Genomic DNA, 22,949 nt, shown 5'->3' with positions numbered 1-22,949 from the left:
CCCTGACCGGATTGTCAAAAAGCTTTGATGTTTTTTCAACACAAGAGGATTCTTTCAATGTGTACGGAAAAAAAAACCAACCTAGGTTAGCACGAGTATCAACAAGTCATGAGACAATGAGTGAGCCGTAATTCAGCATTACAGACCTAACTGACACCACAGCAGATGAAAACCCAATTCTAATGTGTTTCTATGACTACCGGTACTAAAAATGTCAAATTAAAATGTCTTGGTTTGGATTGTAGGGCTTGAGCTATCTATTATTTTAGGAATTGAGTAATCAATATTTGAGTTTGTTTGATTAAACGCCTTATTGGATAAAACACTTTATAGCCCTTATGCGTGTTTTAGGGAAAATAGTTTAAATCAGGGTTCCCCAGATCCGGCCCGCCAGCGTCCAAAATCCGTCCCACGGGAAGTCCCAAGTTAAAAAGTAGATATATAATATACGAAGGATGAACTACTGCTTCTAGAAGCAGCACGAAGGAAGAGTGAGACATTGGAGCAGACGAAAGGCGAGAGAGTGAGGTCGGCGTGATTTGAAGCTGCAAAATGTGGAATTTGAAGCCAAGCTATTTGGACATGAATTGAATGCTTACCCAGATAAACCAGAAAAAAGGTCCCCGGCCAACTGGACCAGACAGACAACGGTCAATGGAGTGAGTCACACTTTATATTGATCATGACACACGCAGCACCTCATACGCTGTCGAGCTAGCTGTGTGCAAACTAAACATGAAATGTGAGCTAATACTTTACAGATACTGTTATAATTGTTCATGTTTTTCAGTCAGTGCAAATTGCTGTCCTATCGCAGCAAGTTGTGCATTACAAACTGACACGTGTTTCATGCTGGCGTAGAAGCTGATTGATTGAAACTTTTATTAGTAGATTGCACAGTACAGTACATATTCCGTACAATTGACCACTAAATGGTAACACCCGAATAAGTTATTCAACTTGTTTAAGTCGGGGTCCACGTTAATCAATTCATGGTACAAATTAGGGCTGCAACAACTAATCGATTAAATCGATTAAAATCGATTATTAAAATAGTTGGCGATTAATTTAGTCATCGATTCGTTGGATGCATGCATGCGCAGAGGCTACTTTATTTTTATTTTTTTTATCAACCTTTATTTATAAACTGCAACTTTTAAAAACAGCTGAGAAACAATAATCAAAATAAGTATGGTGCCAGTATGCTGTTTTTTTTCAATAAAATACTGGAAAGGATAGAAATGTAGTTTGTCTCTTATCTGATTATTAATCGATTAATCAAAGTAATAATCGACAGATTAATAGATTATCAAATTAGATGTTAGTTGCAGCCCTAGTACAAATATATACTATCAGCATAATACAGTCATCAGGTGGGCGGGGTTGGGGGGGCGGATTTTGGTGGTAGCGGGGGTGTATATTGTAGCGTCCGGAAGAGTTAGTGCTGCAAGGGGTTCTGGGTATTTGTTCTGTTGTGTTTATGTTGTGTTACGGTGCGGATGTTCTCCCGAAATGTGTTTGTCATTCTCGTTTGGTGTGGGTTCACAGTGTGGCGCATATTTGTAACAGTGTTAAAGTTGTTTACACGGCAACCCTCAGTGTGACCTGTATGGCTGTTGACCAAGTATGAGTTGCATTCACTTCTGTGTGTTTAAAAGCCGCATGTATTATGTGACTGGGCCGGCACGCCGTTTGTATGGAGGAAAAGTGGACGTGACGACAGGTTGTAGAGGACGCTAAAGGCAGTGGCTTTAAGGCACGCCCCCAATATGGTTGTCCGGGTAGAAATCGGGAGAAATTCGGGAGAATGGCCACCCCGGGAGATTTTCGGGAGGGGCACTGAAATTCGGGAGTCTTCTGGGAAAATCGGGAGGGTTGGCAAGTATGCCCTACGTCTGTGTTTTACCAGATATGTACCACTCCGTAGAGCCACGTTTTAAAAAGTCATTATTTTACTTTTTGAAACAGATACCGATAATTTCCGATATAACATTTTAAAGCATTTATCGGCCGAAATTATTGGACATCTCTACTTGATAATGATACTTAAGATACGAAGAAATGCAATAATGGAGGTGATTAAAATTAGGAGCGGAGAATTAGCAACTGGCCGCTTGTCAGCTAGAGAGGATCGCCGTTTGTGATGATTTAAAGGCTTTCGGTAATGTTCGATCACATATTTTTCCACAAAAAACAATTCGATACTGATCGGCGGCTGATCGATCGGCACAAGTAACTTTAAAACACGACTCTTGCATGCAGGTAGTCGAACATCGCAAAAATTGTGTATCAATGACCAATTTCTGCACAAATTAAGCGTAATGTATGCAGTAGGGCTGCAACTAACGATTAATTTGATAATCGATTAATCTGTCGATTATTACTTCGATTAATCGATTAATAGTCTGATAAAAGAGACAAACTACATTTCTATCCTTTCCAGTATTTTATTGAGAAAAAAAACAGCATACTGGCACCATACTTATTGTGATTAGTGTTTCTCAGCTGTTTGTACATGTTGCAGTTTATAAATAAAGGTTTATTAAAAAAATAAATAAATGAAAAATAAAATAAAATAATTTTAAAAAATTATAATATTGCCTCTGCACATGCACATAGCATAGATCCAACGAATCGATGACTAAATTAATCGCCAACTATTTTTATAATCGATTTTAATCGATTTAATCGATTAGTTGTTGCAGCCCTAGAATGCAGCTTGAGTTTCGTTTGTTTGGAATAACAATGAGGCAAAATGAAAAAGTCATACTGCTGTCGGTGAGAAAGAGGAGTGTACACCTAGTTTATTGAAAAGTCGTTTAAGGGTCTGATTAGACACCAGATATCGCTCAAGTTTGTTAGGCCCAAAATGTAGCGATAGAGACACTGCACAAAAAACGAGACATTTATGGCGATAATTTTGGTCAAAAAAACGAGTCTTGCGAAAACCGGGGTGTACGAAAACGAAGATTCCGCTGTACAATGGTGGCGCCTGTGTAATCTGATAATGTGAATGCAATGACGCGGTTTCCAAATAAACCTAATGTTCATAAGGGTTGTTATGTTACTCTTATCTTGCCGAGTGAGTCTCACTACACCTGAGATTACTTTATCAAGCGTCATTATTCTATAAATAGAAACTCATTTCGCAAGCACCATTGCGCACTTCCCGCTCCTCATTCCTACGTGCTATTAAAATATGATAAAAATGTCCCCTCTTGCCAGTAAAAACATCTTATCAAACACATCAGCACAACAATGAAGTTCCAGACACAAAATAAATGAGTTAACCTATTAGATCTTGTCCTGTTTAAGCTAAAAAGAAGAATTGCATGAAACTGCTCATGACTGCCAGTAACAGAACAACCATGCTGCCTTTTTAGCATTTTGTATTTTACGACCACTGTCAGGAAAACACACTAAGTATTAATGGCCCTCATTTTACAGCCATTCTTTTCAGCCACATTTAGGGTTGCAAAATTCCGGGAATATTCAAAGTTGGAAACTTTCCATGGGAATTAACGGGAATTCATGGAAAATTAATGGGAATAAACATTGAATGCAACATGCTAGATCTTGCAGCATGATTATTAGCTAAAACAACCCTATTTAATGCAAATTCAGTTGAATTTCAACCCTGCACTGTGCATTCCTCTATCACATAATAATAATAATAATAATACATTTTACTTATAAGACGCCTTTCTGGGCACTCAAGGACACCGTACAAAATCAAAACAATAAAATCCATTGGATAAAAACAACAACAACAAAGATCGATAAGATTTACAATGAATAAGCAGTCAGGAATAGATGTGTTTTGAGTCTTGATTTGAAGAGGGATATTGAGTCTAAGTTACGAAGGTCTGGTGGTAATGAGTTCCAAATGCCCAGATAATTCCCACTGGGGTAAATATTTTTAATCTATGGAATTTAAGTTTAATATAGATGGAATTGCTTGTTACTATATGACTGTAGGGTACTCCAGCAGACTTCCACTCAAGCTAGCTAGCTGTTCCTGTACTTGTTAAATGATTTTGGGGCCAATATCTCCAGGTAGTTTATGTACCACCACAGTCTCATAATGAACCGGAAATATTTCTACGTTAGCCGTGATGCTAATTTTCTATATGTTAAATCCCATTCATGTATGCTAACAACGTTAGCGATCCGAATTTACCTTTTTTGTGATCTGTAAAGTTCAACTAGCAAATACTAAATCAAAAGGTGTAGTTTCCTCTGCCTTCTGTTCTGCTAGCCATTCTGATGTCATACAAGAATGTAGGTTATAGTTTGCTGATTGAGTGTTCATTTATTCATCTAGCCTATTTCTATTCATTTGTCCATCAGTCAAATATTTTTAAAGACTACTCCAATTGTTTAGCTGACTACTTCTATCTGTCTGTGGCATTGCATTAGTGTTTTACAAGCTTCTCATCTTATTCTACAGAATAAGATGGACGGTGTCCAACTTTGAATAATCAAAAAATGGTCAAAATTTCCAAACTTCCCGAGCTTAACTTTCCATTGTAAATTTACGGAAAGTTTCCGGAAATTTACCGGAAACTTTCCAACCCTTTGCAACCCTAGCCACATTAAATTTTTTAGGCTATACAATCACCAGCCTTACCAAAACGTAACATCCTAATTGTGTGAATGCTCTATAGTAGTGATCCTCAACAGGCGGACCGCGGTCCATGTCCGGACCCAGCGACGTGTCCGTCCGGACCCAGCACGAATTATAGTAAAAAAAAAAAAAAAAAAATTTTTTTTTTTTTTTTATAATAATTATTATAAAAAAATATAATAATTGTATTCATCTTTGAATTATCGCTAGCGCAGTCAACGTTCTTTGTTGTTTTTAGTCAAATGTCTCCACGTTTGTTTACACTTCTCTGTGTCTCACTCACTCCGTCTCTCTCTCTCCCTGAGAGAGAGAGACGGAGTGAGAGCGAGAGAACGCCACTCTGATTGGCTGCGGAATCAGCCAATCAGAGTATGGGCTGTCATCTCTATCACAACGACGCGCTGATAGGCTGTTACCACCTGGGTCACACAGCGCTCATGCCACATGCATGGAACCTTTCGCTGCAGGCACACAGTTGTCTCGTATCGCTACTTCGCTAACTGTTCACTCGTCAGTCACTGAATGTCAATCAAATCACAACGGCATGCTCCAAGTTGGCTCAGGCTGGTAGAAGAAAGGTGGACAGGGAAAACCGACGTTTCAAGGAAGAATGGACAGAGCAATTTGTTTTCATCCTACCTACTGCAAGTACCAGACCAATGTGTCTAATATGCAACAGTACTGTTGCTCTGGTGAAAAGTGAAAATCTGAAACGTCACTATCTGAGAGAGCACCGCGAATTTGAAGAGACATTTCCTCATGATTCGGAGCTAAGAAAAAAAGAAATCACCAGGCTGAAAAAGTCATATCATCATCAGTCATCAAGCAAGATTTTTGTTAAATCTATGACACAACAACAAATAGCAACAGAGTGCTCACTCAGAGTGGCATGGGTTTTGGGTAAACACAAGAAGCTATTCTCTGATGCAGAAATAATTAAAGAATGCTTGACTGAAGTGATGGGTGCCATGTTAGAAGGCAAAGAAAAGGAGGAAATGACAGCTAAAATAAATCAAATCCCACTCTCTGATGCCACAGCTACCAGACGTACTGAAATATTTATTTTATTTAAGTTCTTATTTAATTTTGTTTCAAAGAAAATCTTTAATGTATTTTATTGGATATTTATTTTATTTTTGTTAAGTTTAAGAAAATGTTAAACTACTACCTACCTCCTGCCAGGGGCGCCACTAGGGATTTTGGGCCCCATGAAAATAATCTTTACAGGGCCCCCTGTATTATAATTTCATCATCATTAGGGGCCTCTCTGGGCCCCCCTCCATCATGGGCCCCTAGAATCCGTCTCCTTTGCCCCCCCTTTTCGGCGCCCCTGCCTCCTGCTACTATATAAGTTTGACCGATAATAAACGGACCCAGCCTGTTTCAAAATAACATTTGTGGACCTTCAAGATTTGTACTTGAGGACCCCTGCTCTATAGCATTCACACATGGTTTTCTACACCAAAATGCATCTATTTATTCTTTCTCTACTTCTTCTTCTTCTCCACATTTGGGTGCGCTCTACCTTCCACATTTTTCATCCGATTCAAACCGTTCCAACTTCAAACTGTTCAGCCTATTCGGGAATCGCGGGCTTTCCCTTGACAAATTCCCAAAATTCCCAAATTTCCAAGAATTCCAAGTTTTCCGCGACATGTTTCCCTTTCAAAATAAATTGGCCATTTTTCAAACTTCCACCATTTCCACATTTTTCCAACCTATTCATACCTTTCCACCTTCAACACATTCCACCATCTTGGAAATTCAAACTACTCTTTTTCCAAGTTAAAAAAAATTCCAGGATTTTCCAGAATCCCTATTTCCACCCTTTTTTCTGGTGACTACTCCTCCCACATATTTTAACCCACTTCAACCGTTCCACCGTTAAAACATTCCTCTTAATCAGGACAAAAAACAAAGTTGTTTTTTGAACTAGAAAAATTCCGGTTTTCCCGAAATTCCAGGAATTCCGTAATACCATTTCTCAATTCAACGTGTAAATACTTTAACATTTCTCAACCGATTTGAAAAATTTCAACACCAACCATTTCAACTCATTCAGACTATTCAAGTTTTTTTCCATATTCAAATGGGAAATTTCCATTGAAATTAATGGGACATTCTTCAAAGTTCAACAACTCCCACATTTTTCGTCCGATTCAAACTGTTCCAACTTAAAAATATTCAGCCTGTTTGGGAATTGTGTGCTCTACTTCAACAATTCTAAAAAAAATTCCAGGATTTCAGTTCAACTTCAGCATTGGAGCATTCACACGCAATTCCTTTAGGAATTGCCTCATCTAGTTTTAACATGACATTTCTACTACTCAACCGCTAAACAGAGATTTTGCGACTATAAAAAATAAAACGGGAACACTTGTGGGAGTACGGATTTCAACCCTTTCATTCGTATTTTACTCCTAAAATAAATCCATGAAAATTGGATCAAACCAGAGTAAGATTTTGGGAAAAGAAACAGACCATGCCAGCGCTATATTAACTCTCTGCACATCTGCTCAGCTTCAGATATGAAGTTTTGTTTAAATTTAGATACATTTTCTACTTAAATTAATACATCCACCTGTGCACCTACAGTAGGGAAGGAATTCCTATGGCCACATTTTTTTTTTTTACTACAGTTGAACCCTGTGGCTAATTTATGGATTTTTCTTCGCTGGCGGCTAGAATTAAAATCATTTTATTAAAAAAAAAAAAAACAAGCATAAAGGCTAAGTGGTTGTTTTATTGTTTGTGCTATGGCGCCATCTTTTGGATGATGGATTAGATATTCTGGGGTGTTATATTATGATTTTTTTGTTTTTGTACATTTAAAACACTTCCTTGTGGTCTACATAACACGTAACGGTGGTTTTTTGTACAACAAAATCTATGCAACATTTTGACCAGACCATTTTCAAGGCCATTAATTAACAAAAACAAAGATATTGCTTTTTTTTTTTGCTTTTTTCATACAAACAATTAGAGATGTCCGATAATGGCTTTTTTGCCGATATCCGATATTGTCCAACTCTTGATTACCGATACCGATATATACAGTCGTGGAATTAACACATTATTATGCCTAATTTTGTTGTGATGCCCTGCTGGATGCATTAAACAATGTAACAAGGTTGTCCAAAATAAATCAACTCAAGTTATGGAAAAAAAAAATGCCAACATGGCACTGCCATATTTATTATTGAAGTCACAAAGTGCATTATTTTGTTTTAACATGCCTCAAAACAGCAGCTTGGAATTTGGGACATGCTCTCCCTGAGAGAGCATGAGGAGGTTGAGGTGGATGGGCTTGGGGGAGGGGGGGCGGAGTTGCAGGGAGTGTATATTGTGGCATCCCGGAAGAGTTAGTGCTGCAAGGGGTTCTGGGTATTTGTTCTGTTGTGTTTATGTTGTGTTAAGGTGCGGATGTTCTCCCGAAATGTGTTTGTCATTCTTGTTTGGTGAGGGTTCACAGTGTGGCGCATATTTGTAACAGTGTTAAAGTTGTTTATACGGACACCCTCATTGTGACCTGTATGGCTGGTGACCAAGTATGCCTTGCATTCACTTATGTGTGTGTAAAAGCCGCATATATTATGTGACTGGTCCTGCACGCTGTTTGTATGGAGGAAAAGCGGACGTGACGACAGGTTGTAGAGGATGCGAAACGCAGTGCCTTTAAGGCACGCCCCCAATAATGTTGTCCGGGTGGAAATCGGGAGAAATTCGGGAGAATAGTTGCCCCAGGAGATTTTCGGGAGGGGCGCTGGAATTCGGGAGTCTCCTGGGAAAATCGGGAGGTTGAAACCGATACCGATAATTTCCGATATTACATTTTAAAGCATTTATCTTTATCTCTACACGTAATGGTGGTTCTTTGTACAACAAAATCTATGCAACATTTTGATCAGACCATTTTCAAGGCCATTAATTAATTTCAAGGCCATTAATTAACAAAAACAAACATTGCTTTTTTATTTATTTTTTTCATCCAAACAATACTACAAGTCATATTGGTTGGGAGGACAAAAATAAAAGCGCTGTCAAAAGGAGTTGCCTAAATAAAGTACAGCCAGTAATGTGTACTTGTAGAGGAAACACAGCCAAAGTATGTTGTTGTTTACGACCAACAGTGACAGAAAGTTTGCCGTTTTTGGTTTTCTACTTACAAACAGGATATAACAGTTATTTTCTCACATGTTTTTCCATTTCATTTCTTTCTTTCCCTCACTGTGCTCAACCAAGCAGGGAGTAACATGAGCTAACTTTTTTTATTTTTTTTATTTCATCCTCACGACTAAGCCCTACATATTTAGCCAGCCCTGTTATTCTGTTTGCAAACTAGATGGGCGAAAACGGCATAACAGTGTTCAACTGGAGGCGTTCCGACTGTTTTATGGCTTCCAGATTTGGAATGTGTCACCTTCTGGCGGCTTTCGCCTTGTTACAACACAACAAGTGAGCTCCAGCTGTCTCCGGAAAGGAGCGCTGCACATGCACACGAGAAGATGACTCAGTCAAATATAACGAGGATCGAAACAGCACAAATCAACTAAAGTTGTGGAACTCTTAAAGGAAGTGCAGTGAACATGAATTAATGAACACAAAAGCTTTATACTTGTTCTCAAACAAACCAAACCCAAAAATACAAACTTATTTCGTCAAGGAACTAACAAGAAGAAATAGGTGTGTGGGTGAATACTTGTCAACAACACCCGGAATGTGCATGAAAGTGCATAATTCTTTCTGAAGGTGGTGATAAGAGACAGGTCAAGGGGTCACCATCAACTACTAGAATGTGACCGACCATTCTTCAATCTTAGGCCATGTCCACACGAACACAGATACTTAATAAACGCATACTTATATCTGCGTTTAGGCCTCTTGTCCACACGCAGCTACTCAGTGGCCTAGTGGTTAGAGAGTCCGCCCTGAGATCGGTAGGTTGTGAGTTCAAACCCCGGCCGAGTCATACCAAAGACTATAAAAATGGGACCCATTACCTCCCTGCTTGGCACTCAGCATCAAGGGTTGGAATTGGGGGTTAAATCACCAAAAATGATTCCCGGGCGTGGCCACCGCTGCTGCTCACTGCTCCCCTCACCTCCCAGGGGGGTGAACAAGGGGATGGGTCAAATGCAGAGGACAAATTTCACCACACTTAGTGTGTGTGTGTGTGACAATCCTTGGTACTTTAACTTTTTACTTTAACAGACGCATACTTTTGTCTTTAAAAACGCAGACTTTTACAAACGCTGGCCAAAGTGTAGAGATCCAAAACTCTCCGCTTACACGGCACAAATGGAGACTTGTGATGCCATATCCAAGCTCAACAACACTGCCTTGCTGCCTTTAAACACATTATAAGAGGACTTAATGTACGTTCGAACGTAAACATGCTGCTATTTTCACTCAACATTAATACGAAGATCCTGAGTAGTCCTGAATTCAATCCCGGGCTCGGGATCTTTCTGTGTGGGGTTTGCATTTTCTTCCTCGTGACTGCGTGGGTTCCCTCCGGGTACTCCGGCTTCCCCCCACCTCCAAAAACATGCACCTGGGGATAGGTTGATTGGCAACATTAAATTGGCCCTAGTGTGTGAATGTGAGTGTGAATGTTGTCTGTCTATACTTCCGCCCGAATGCAGGTGAGATAGGCTCCAGCACCCCCCGCAACCCCAAAAGGGACAAGCGGTAGAAAATGGATGGATGGATTAATAAAAAAAGACGTCAAAATGGGCTTTGCAACACTCCCGCCGGCGCAAATGACTGTCAGCTGTTTTGAATTCGATCGCTGTGGAACCTCCACCTGATGGGACAACTTTGACTTTTTGCTGTGTGTCATAAGAAAGGTGCAACATTATCTTATGTTTTTAGTCCTTGTTTAACAACAAATCATGAAGTTAACTTACGTGTCTTGCTTCCATTTTTGTAGATGGAGCCGTAAAAAGCGACCAAGCAACTAAAAAAAATAATGTTGTGTCCTCCCCCTGGTGTGTAATGATGTTAAAGACAATACACAAGAAATCTTAGGTCCTTTAATGTGTGCAGCAAGCTGTTGGAGATCTTTTATCAGTCTGTTGTGGCCAGTGCCCTGTACTTTGCAGTGCTTTGTTGGGGGAGCAGCACCAGCAAAAGGGACTTCAACCGGATTGACAAACTGATCCGGAAAGCCGGCCAAACTATCGGCACGCAGTTGGAGGCGTTTGTGTCAGTGAGGGACAGGAGGACACTGGACAAACTGCTGGCCATCATGGACAATCCTGCCCACCCACTCCCCCAGACAATTGAGGGACAGCGGAGCTCATACTCCAACAGGCTCCTTCAGCTTCGTTCCCACAGTGTTCCATTCAAGAACTCCTTCATTCCATCCAGCTGTATAATCACTCGCCATACAGCAATGGATGATATCTGTCTATTACCTGACACCTTCTATGTTAGCTACCTCTCTTTGTTTATAATGTCTATTTTCTGCTGGATCTACTCTCTATTTTATGCTGCAGCTGTTACATATACTGTAATATTGTACATGTAATTGTTATGTATTGCAGGGTTTCCCGCAGCGCTTTGTTGCTAAGGCGGCCGCCTTAGTTAAGTTAAGTTAAAGTTAAAGTACCAATGATTGTCACACACACACTAGGTGTGGTGAAATTTGCCCTCTGCATTTGACCCATCCCCTTGGGGAGCAGTGGGCAGCAGCGGCGCCGCGCCCGGGAATCATTTTGGTGATTTAACCCCCAATTCCAACCCTTGATGCTGAGTGCCAAGCAGGGAGGTAATGGGTCCCATTTTTATAGTCTTTGGTATGACTCGGCTGGGATTTGAACTCCAACCTACCGATCTCAGGGCGGACACTCTAACCACTGCAATAAAGAGCCACCGCCTAAACTAAGGTCTTAACAAAATCTCCAGCCAAACTATCTCTGTCCCCAAGCAAACGCATACACTGAGTGTCATATGCATGCCAAAATACTGGGGGCGCTGTAGCCTAGGACTTAAGACCATTTTAGCCAATCAGAAACATCCAAAACGTCATTTCCGGAGGCGGCATATACAAAAATTGCGGGTCACGGCAAAAAAAAATTATATATGTGGACTGACAGAGAAGTAGAGCTACTTTTAAGCATAATTTTGGAGTTTAAAGTTAACAAAACTCAACAAAGTGTTGACTGGGAAACTTGCCAGTCCAAGTATGGTGACATTCTTACCCTATTTTGGAACGGTACGGACTTGGAGGGACATCTGAGGAATTTCCTCACCGGAAAGAGGACATCGCAAAAACAACTATCAACACTAAAATAAAAGTAATTCGTGGAAAGTACAGACAAGCAGTCGAGGCAGGGGGAAGAAGTGGTTACGGTAGAGTTGTTTTGCTGTACTTCCAACTACGCCAGCAGATCTGGGGCGGTTCTCCAGTGTTTCCCACACATTCATTTATTTTTGGCGGCCCGCCACGAAAGAATTACATCCGCCACAAATAAAAATAATAATAAAAAAATAAAAAATAATTTTTTTTTTGTTGTTGTTCTGTTTAGCTTCTCAGGCAAATCATATAGTTGATGTAGATGCCCATATAGGCTGTTCAGATTTACTTTACAAAAGAGAAGTGTAGGATACTTCTCTTGTTGCCTCTGATTCACTTTATGTTGCTGGTAAATAATATGGTTGTAGTAGTAAGCTAAAGTTAAATTATTTAGTATGCACTAATTAGACATTTTAGCTTTTATATTTTATAAGATATATTTTTTGTAAGAACCACAATTAATAAATATATTTCGGTGAATAACGTATTGTTCAAATCTGTATATAAATATGTACATAAAGTGTTGTAATTATATTGTAAAATAAATGGATGGATGGATGGATGGATGGATGTTTGAAACAAAACTGTTATTATTAATTAGTAAGTATACATTTTTTGAGCCTTTTTAGAGAAAATCATATCATTGTAGTAAATCATGCAAATTACTCGATGATGTCATGGTGACCACGGCCATAGCCACGCCCCCGCCGCCACAGGTATCTTGGCAGTTTATGGGAAACACTGGCTCTCCATCAACTACATCCATTCAATTTGGAATAGAAACATCAGATATTGACACAAGCTCCCACAGGAGTTGGGATTCTCCATTCACCCTTGACAGCCTGGTCACAGACAAAGATATGCACAATGATGTACAAGAGAAGGTAACTAGGACGGTTTTGTGTTTTTTTTTATACTTTACAGAAAAAATATCTTGATATATATCGTATATCGCCATTCTGCAAACGGAGCGGAAAACAACGAACATTTTTAGTCTTCTTTATTTCTCCAATATTTTGATTTATTATAAGATATTGTTATTTGGTTATTTTTTAATAAACACTGTTCAATGTAACCAGAGTCTGGAGGTGGAGACGTGATGGCGACAGGCCGCGTTACCCGGGCGACGCCCCCTTAACTAAAAATGTTACTACTTTATACCTGCATTATCCTTTCCATTCTTTGTGACTGAGTTACTGTGTCGAACAATTTCCCTTGTGGATCATTAAAGTTTGTCTAAGTTTAAGTCACTTCATTACACATGTACTATATCACTATATCCATGATTAAATGCTTTATAATTCCATGAGAGTTTTGCAGATGTACATGCACCTCAGTGCACTTTATATAGGCACTCAAGTATGCAAAAGGGTTTCGTTAGTGCGCGCTGATGTTAGAAATAATGTACACTTCACTGCACATGGCTTCATCACCATGTTGCTGAACATGTTTTAATTCTATGAGTGTTGGGTTTCAGCAGCACAGGCACGCATTCGCTGTTTAATAATGTTCTCCTGATTCTGTGTGTACGTGCAGGCTGCTTTTAAAGATAATGTTCATGTCATTGTACGTCTAAAGTCGATCAAAATAAACATAATAGAGGTGTAATAGTCAGATATTGCTGCTTTTTTCAGGCTTTCTGATTGGACCAAAATGTGCATGACAGCAGGTGTGTGTGTCTGTGTGTAGACATGGACACTTTTGAAACTACACTTGTGTGGATGGAGATTGTTTTAACCCCCAATATGTGTTTTTGAAACTCTCCGTGTTAGCGTGGACATGGCCTTATTCCGCTTACCCAGGGTCATGGGGCAGCAGACTACACAGAGAAACCCAGACTTCCGTTCTTTTTCTGTCTGAAATGTGTCAGGGTGGGTCTTCCCAAGGCCATGAACAACTACTGAGTGAGAGCCACCTTATCTGGCTGCTCTCAATTTTTGTACATCACAAACCACCACAAAATTGTTCTGCTGTAATGTCATTTGAATAGAATCTTAGTAGCTGTTTAGTTAAAACATTTGTATTATTATTATAGTGATATAGTATTTATGTATAATATAGTAGTTTCTATTCACTGCATTCCGAGACCCCCACAGAATGGACGAACCCATGAACAACCATAAATTGCCATTTTTAGGTACTCCAAACCAGTGGTCCACAACCGCCAATGGGCTGCAAAGAATTCACTTCCATTTTTTTGTATTCCGGGTATTATTTTGAAAGACCTCCTACTTCTGTCCGTGATTCAACCTATCACACTTGATCAAGCCTCCTCCAGCCCTGCGCGCGGTTACGTAAGCTGACAAAATAAGCCAAAAACAATCCTCAAGAGTGAAGTGAATACAGGAAGTATTGACATGTTTTACACATTAGCAGGTACTATGGAAGAGATTGAGGCTTCATTCACCCAGTTGGTAAGTGATCACCTGTCTTAGGTTTGCTTTACTTCCCAATCACAAAGGTCCTACGGACGGGAATTTAATGAATCAGCAACCCAGGTGTAAACAAGACAAGGGATTCAACTTTAAACATGCGAGAAGATGATCAGCTGGTGGAAGTTCAAAACGATTGTGGCCTTAAAATTATGTTTCAACCAACTTCTAACCTTGCATTCTGGATTAAAGTCAGGGTGGACTATGCGGACATCGCCACAAAAGCCCTGCTTCATTTTGCAATATCTTTACTTTGTGATGCTGCATATTGTGCTGTGTCACGGGAGTTCACAAACACTTTTATTCTGTGTGTCTAATGCTGTGGATCAGACAAGCACCAACATTTGCATTGAAAAATATGGAAAATCTCCAGATAAAAATGGTAAATAAAATGGGAGAACAGACTAGAGAAGAATTCTCACAACTGAAATAAATGCTCTGACATAGAGATGTCCGATAATATTGGAATGTCGATATTATCGACAAAAAAATGTAATATCGGAAATTATCGGTTTCAAAAAGTAAAATGTATGACTTTTTAAAACGTCGCTGTACAGAGTGGTACACGAAAGTAGGGAGAAGTACAGAGCGCCAATAAACCTTAAAGGCACTGCCTTTGCGTGCCGGCCCAATCACATGATATCAACAGCTTTTCACACACACAAGTGAATGCAAGGCATACTTGGTCAACAGCCATACAGGTCGCACTGAGGGTGGACGTATAAACAACTTTAACACTGTTACAAATATGCGACACACTGTGAACCCACACCAAACAAGAATGACAAACACATTTCGGGAGAACATCCGCACCGTAACACAACATAAACACAACAGAACAAATACCCAGAACCCCTTGCAGCACTAACTCTTCCGGGACGCTACAATATACACCCCCCGCTACACCCTACCCCCCCACCTCAACCCAACCTCCTCATGCTCTCTCAGGGTCCCAAATTCCAAGCTGCTGTTTTGAGGCATGTTAAAAAAAAATAATGCACTTTGTGACGTCAATAATAAATATGGCAGTGCCATGTTGGCATTTTTTTCCATAACTTGAGTTCATTTATTTTGGAAAACCTTGTCACATTGTTTAATGCAGTGGTCCCCAACCTTTTTGTAGCTGCGGACCGGTCAACACTTGAAAATTTGTCCCACGGACCGGGGGGGGGGGGGGGGGGGGGGGTGAAATTTAAAAAATTTTTTTTTTTTTTTTTTTTTTTCATAAAGAAATACAATCATGTGTGCTTACGGACTGTATCTCTGCAGACTGTATTGATCTATATTGATATATAATGTATGTATTATGTTTTTTATGTTGATTTAATTAAAAAAATTAAAAAATTAAAAAAAAACATTTTATTTTTTTATTTCTTGTGCAGCCCGGTACCAATCGATCCGCGGCCCGGTGGTTTGGGACCACTGGTTTAATGCATCCAGCGGGGCATCACAACAAAATTAGGCATAATAATGTGTTAATTCCACGACTGTATATATCGGTATCGGTTGATATCGGAATTGGTAATTAAGAGTTGGACAATATCGGAATATCGGCAAAAAAGCCATTATCGGACATCTCTAGTTGTTACAGCCACCTTTTACTTGCCATATATTACAAATTACAATGTATAAAAAAAAAGTGTTCTTGTCTTACACAGGGATTGTGAAAGATAGGCAAAATTCCCAAAAAGGCAGTTCCCCTTTAATTCGTTCTGTGACATGTAAATAGGCGTAACTCAAATCAATGTTCCCTAATCAAAATTAAGTGAAATGCCATTAATTGGTTCCAGGCCCCAAAATTTCTAATAAATCTTGGAAAAATTTGCTGAAAGACAGATCGTATTTTAAAAAAAAAATAAGCTGGGTCAATGGTAAGTGCAGATACCACTGTACAGAATAAAAACTAAATATATACTGCATTGCTTTTTCAAATTAAATCTGTCAACATGATACAAAGGAAACGTGCTAAAACAGCAGGTACTCACTCTCTGTGGGTGTGGTCGTGGGGGTCTCTGTGACAGTGGGCTGCACCCACTCCACCCGGCTCTCTGCAAGGGACGGCAGAGGTGCGCTGGGTGCAGAAGGCGGGTGGTTGATGTCCTCCACAGCAGCATCGGGCACCATACCATCTGGCTGTCGGAATGATGGTATCTCCGGCCTCCTCGCTACCTCCAGGTTGGATGGCGGGAGGTCCGCTCTTCTCTGAGGAGGCTCAGGGATCCGAGAGACCGGAGCGTAGGAGAGCTGGGCATCCATCCTCCTTGGGGGTGCTGGCGGCTCATTCGGCCGTGTCACGCCGAGTTCCATCCGCCTATTCGTGGAGCCTGAGATGGAATTAGGGGAGCCGTCGGGTGGGGTGCTCCGACTGCCTAGGCTCACCTCCGGTCGTTTAAGGCCAAAGCGGGCGATGCCGGCGCTGGGCGAGTTGTCAATCTGCTTGGAGGAGACCTCAATGGAAATTTCTGTGCGGCGAGAAGAAGCTGCGTCGGGATTGCGAGCCCCTGATAGCTCCATGCGCCTCATGCCGGTTTTCGGGGAGCGCGGATTGGAGGAATCCGAGGGCGATAATTTGGCGGAGGAGTAGTCGGAGTTGCGGGAGATCAGGTCATAACTCCTCTGGCTGGATGCGGAGGAGACGGACGAGCGGAGGGGGTTGGTGGTCCGACGGGAGAGGGGTGATGGGTGCGTGGATGAATCGGTGTCCTCCACTTCAAATGACCGTTTCAGAGCTGGGGAAACAAAATACTTCTGGTTAGACAGGAAACAAGAGATTGACATTTGCCTTATTCCCCCTCAACCCATCCTACCAGAAGTATGCAAAAAAACAAAGAAAACCAAACATGGTCTAAAAATGACAACTTAGGCAGGGCCGGAAACGCTTGTATTTGAGCCTCCTTCAATCTGTACTGTCATTTTTGTGTGTGTGAATAAACACACATTCCTGCATGCTTCTTCAAGTTTGAGTTTGACTTTATTTGGAACATGGATGCATACAACATGATACGTCACAATTTCCAGTTTCTCTATTCAACATGTTCGAAAACGAGTAGGAAGAAGCAGAGCTTATTTAATCATACCCCTTTTCCTTTACATAGCAGTTGCTAAAACTTTTGTTCACTTCCTGTTAGGGCTGGGCGATATATCGATATACTCGATATATCGCGGATTTGTCTCTGTGCGATATAGAAAATGACTATATGGTGATATTCGAGTATACATTCTCACGCAGTTGCTTTTAGCTGCGGGCATTACACTACAGGCTCTTCTCACTCTTTCTTGTCCCTCCTTCTCACAGAGACATAAAACAAGCGCACCTTCTTACATACATCACATACGTATGTAAGAATACGCGGCATGGGTAACGTTAGCTGTGGTGCGAGTGGTAATACGAGAGAGACAAGGTGTGAATCTGGTAACAAATGAAGGAAGAATTAATTCCCAAGAAAAACAGCAGGGGGTCCATCGTCTGGCGGTGGTTTGGCTTCAAGCGGGAAGATGTCGAACAGACAACCGTAATATGTCAAATATGCGGCAAAAGCGTTGCTACAAAAAGTAGCATTACTGCTAAATAGTAGCATCATTTGAAAAGTTACCCGCTAGAAAATAAGGAGTGCTTTAAACTCCGCATGTCAACATCTCTGTTCGGTGCCACACCAACAAAAATGTATGAAACACCGTATGAAAAAAAACTAGTCAACAACAGAAGGAGATAACGTCCGCAGGAACCTACCACATAGTGAAGGACATACACTATTTGATTTCCTATTATGCAGCTCATTTTTTTTGACATTTATTGAAATATCTTGTGTGACATCATGCACAAAAGTGCACTTTATTTGTTTTAAACTATTGTAGTGGCGTTTTGTACAAAAAGTGCACTTTAATTTGGTGTTGTTTTGATCAGTCATCTTAGTGACATCATGCACAAAAGTGCACTCATAGCTTGTTTTAAAATGTCTGACAATCTTGCACTTTCTGTTTGGAAATGACATGAATGTTTGTGCCACTGCTTAATAACTGTTTAATAAATACACTTTTGGTCAATTGACTTAGTTGTGATTTCCCTCTCTGCATGAAAGTTTAAAATGAGCATATATTAATGAAGTATGAACAAGAATGTTTTAATGTAGACACATAGAATCATCATACTGCTGTGATTATATGCATCAAGTGTTCATTCAAGGCTAAGGCAAAATATGGAGATATATATCGTGTAGGGCTGCAACTAACGATTAATTTGATAATCGATTAATCTGTCGATTCTTACTTCGATTAATCGATTAATAATCGGATAAAAGAGACAAACTACATTTGAATCCTATCCAGTATTTTATTGAAAAAAAACAGCATACTGGCACCATACTTATTTTGATTATTGTTTCTCAGCTGTTTGTACATGTTGCAGTTAATAAATAAAGGATTATTTAAAAAAAAAAAAAATTATAAAAAAAAAAAAAAACCTGTGCGCATGCGCATAGCATAGATCCAACAAATCGATGACTAAATTAATCGGCAACTATTTTAATAATCGATTAGTTGTTGCAGCCCTAATATCGTGTATCGTGACATGGCCTAAAAATATTGAGATATTTAAAAAAAGCCATATCGCCCAGCCCTACTTCCTGTTCTCAATTTATTCACAATATATTCCAGTGTTGGCTCTAGAAATCTTCAAAATGGGGTCCCATGGACCCCATCAAGTCATAAAAATGGGGTCCCACAGAACATTTTTGGGGTCCCACTTTTTTTGTAAATGTTTTGAAAACAAATGATAAATGTATGCATTATCCTGTTGTATCTCACATTCTATATTGTGTTTTGGAAAAAGGTTGTCATAAACGTTACTTCATTCTAGAGATGTCGGATAATATCGGACTGCCGATATTATCGGCCGATAAATGCTTTAAAATGTAATATTGGAAATTATCGGTATCGGTTTCAAAAAGTAAAATTTATGACTTTTGGAGCCTATCTCAGCTGCATTCGGGCGGCTTTAATCATTATTGACGTGTTTCTTGCTACTTTATGTTTTACATGAGATTTCCAGTTAATTTTTTCATCAATCATTAAACCTAGAAATGTGGTTTCATTTACTCTTTCACTTTCTATTCCGTCTATTTGTATTAGTGTTTGACAGACATTACAAAATGACCTCAAACACAAACGGGGGCAACATGATGCTAAAACAAGAGACGTGTGTATGAGCCACAAACATTTAGTCACACCGAAGCACCTCCAGGTTTCGTTTTGAACCACAAGTGACAATCTCAGACAGCGTTTTGAGGTCTTTGTCCAAATAAAAAAAGCACATTTATCACATAAGTAAATGTTATCTTCTCACCTGACTTGACACGCTTCACGTAGCGTGTTAGCATCGTGTTGGATAAGCGACGAAGAAAAACACCACGAAAAAATAATGTCCACTTGCCACTAAAAAGTTGCTTCGACGGCGTCAAACTAACCAAATTGACAAGTGTAATAAATATAGACGTAAACGGGGATACATTAGGTCAACATCTTTACTTTTTTTGGGGTGGAGACATTAAGAACACCTGTTAGGTTTGGCGCATGCGCAGAACCAGAGACATGAGGTTCGCGAACAAACTGAGTCTTTTGAACGGGTATTTTAAGTGAACGATGAGAACCGAATCTCATTTGTAACCCATTTGTTTGGGAGCCGTTTTTTTATGCACATGCGAATTTAGCGTCTCAATTGCCCACTCACCGACTGGCAACTGGGTGAGTCATAAGGAAATGTAAATTTACCAGCATTTGGATTAATTGTATTTTTTAAGTTTTATATATATATATATATATATATATATATATATATATATATATATATATATATATATATATATATATATATATATATATATATATATGTATATATATATATATATATATATATATATATATATATATTTATACATATATATATATGTATATATATATATCTATACTTATACATATATACATACATATATATATATACTTACATATATATATATATATACATACATACATACATACATACATACATATATATATATATATATATATATATATATATATATATATATATATATATATATATATATATATATATATATATATATATATGTATAACTATTATCTAACTAACATATACTAACTACTGATGTGTGTAGGCTTAATCTACTACCCTTCAGATTATTGAACCAGAAAAGTGAATTCAAATAAAAATGGATAGATCAAATTAAAATAAATAGTATATACAATATATACAAATGTATACATATATATAAAAATGTGTGTGTATATATATATATACATACACACATATATATATGTATATACAGACACATATATATATATATATGTATATATATATATGTATATATTTGTATGTATATGTGTGTATATATATATATATATATGTATATATATATATATATATATATGTATACATGTGTATGTATGTGTGTATGTATATGTGTGTGTATATATATATATATATGTATATACAGTATGTGTATGCATATGTGTATGTATATGTGTGTGTATATATATATATATAATATATATATATATATATATATATATATATATATATATATATATATATATATATATATATATATATATATATTACACACATTTGTATATATATATATATATATACACATTTGTATATATTGTATATTTTATTTATTTTTATTTTATCTATTTATTCATTTGTATTTGAGTTCACTTTTCTGGTACATTATTCTGAAGGGTAGTAGACTAAGCATACACACACCAGTAGTTGGTATATGTTAGTTAGTTAGTCGTTTTATTTATACTGTTTACTGCATCCATTAGTGCATTTTATTATTATTTCTTATTTCTGTAGTTTTTTTCTATTTGTTGAAATGTTATACAAGTCACTGGCAAAGCATGGAAAATAGGGCACCGCCTTATGGAATGTTTACAATGAAAACACAACAACAAATAAAATTACAGCCAATATTTCAGAATAATTCCCACTAAGAGAGTAATATTTGTGTAAATAAGTTATTCTGATCTAAATCTTATCGTACAACTGATATTAATTATTTTTTTCTTGATAAAAAAAGAATATATATATTTTAAAAAACTAACTAACTAAAGGAACGGCTCCTTAAAATCAGGATCCTTCAAAGAGCCATAAATCCCATCTCTACAGATTACACTCGCCTCTGCTCTTATGGTTTAAATTAAATTGTCATTCAAAGGCTGCTTGTGAAGCCTAAATAGCTGCTGTATCAGTTTGTTTGTTGACGTAGTTCGTTCATTAAGTTACCACTCTTCAACAAACCAAAGAAAAGAAAAGAAAGTAAATGCAAACTAGTATTATTATTTGCTTGTTTGCTAACATACACAACATACAAACATGAAAGCACATGACAGTGTACTGCATTACTACATCGCTGCAAAACTACAACCACTGTAACAAACATAATGTATAAATAAATATCACTCATTTCATAGTGTTGCTATTTCATGCTGAACACAACAACAATCCCACTGATTTCGCCACAGATGCAATGACGGTGACACCTGGCTCACCTCTGACGGGCCCAAGGACCCTGCAGCCAAAAGTCTCTGTCCTAGATAAATACCCAGCCTACGCATGCATCTGGTCTGCTTTTAGGCCGTGCACCATCATGGGAGAAGATTCCTGGAAACGTACTGTTTTTCCAGATTGAGAAAGTCAGCTGAGAAATTCTGTAGGTGTGCGAATCAGCAACTTTGTCACTTTCAATTCCAGAAGGAAGAAGATATACTATATTGCCAAAAGTATTTGGCCACCTGCCTTGACTCACATATGAACTTGAAGTGCCATCCCATTCCTAACCCATAGGGTTCAATATGATGTGGGTCCACCTTTTGCAGCTATTACAGCTTCAACTCTTCTGGGAAGGCTGTCCACAAGGTTGCAGAGTGTGTTCTAAGGAATTTTCCACCATTCTTCCAAAAGCACATTGGTGAGGTCACACACTGATGTTGGTCGAGAAGGCCTGGCTCTCAGTCTCCGTTCTAATTCATCCCAAAGGTGTTCTATCGGGTTCAGGTCAGGACTCTGTGCAGGCCAGTCAAGTTCATCCACACCAGACTCTGTCATCCACGTTTTTATGGACCTTGCTTTGTGCACTGGTGCACAGTCATGTTGGAAGAGGAAGGGGCCCGCTCCAAACTTTTCCTACAAGGTTGGGAGCATGGAATTGTCCAAAATGTTTTGGTATCCTGGAGCATTAAAAGTTCCTTTCACTGGAACTAAGGGGCCAAGCCCAACTCCTGAAAAACAACCCCACACCATAATTCCTCCTCCACCAAATTTCACACTCTGCACGTTAGAAACGTTAGACATGAATGTGGAGGGGGGCGTGGCCTGCGGGCCTGCCGCGGAACGGGGTGTGCCAGGACCGGCCTCAAAGACAGCGACAGGTGCGTAGATGGCCCAGGTGGGCCTTGTTATCTATAAACCCTGTTTCCATATGAGTTGGGAAATTGTGTTAGATGTAAATATAAACAGAATACAATGATTTGAAAATCATTTTCAACCCATATTCAGTTGAATATGCTACAA

At 38.9% G+C, this 22,949-nt stretch overlaps 1 protein-coding gene across 5 annotated transcripts in view; it reads right to left on the bottom strand.

Annotated features, from left to right (window-relative positions):
* LOC133642681 (septin-9-like) overlaps positions 1–22,949 on the bottom strand; it is a 175,751-nt gene that overhangs the window by 61,927 nt on the left and 90,875 nt on the right. For 4 of the 5 annotated variants that reach the window (XM_062037030.1, XM_062037034.1, XM_062037032.1 and 1 more), the window contains one exon: positions 16,345–17,088. In XM_062037030.1, coding sequence (XP_061893014.1) covers positions 16,345–17,088 — 744 coding nt within the window. Of the gene's footprint in view, positions 1–16,344; positions 17,089–19,700; positions 19,947–22,949 lie in introns of those variants that run through there. The other variant, XM_062037033.1, reaches the window with a different exon arrangement.

Source organism: Entelurus aequoreus, linkage group LG25 (assembly GCF_033978785.1).
Source record: "Entelurus aequoreus isolate RoL-2023_Sb linkage group LG25, RoL_Eaeq_v1.1, whole genome shotgun sequence".
In the NCBI taxonomy this organism is placed as follows: Eukaryota; Metazoa; Chordata; class Actinopteri; order Syngnathiformes; family Syngnathidae; genus Entelurus; species Entelurus aequoreus.
This window is presented reverse-complemented; position numbering and strand designations above follow the sequence as displayed.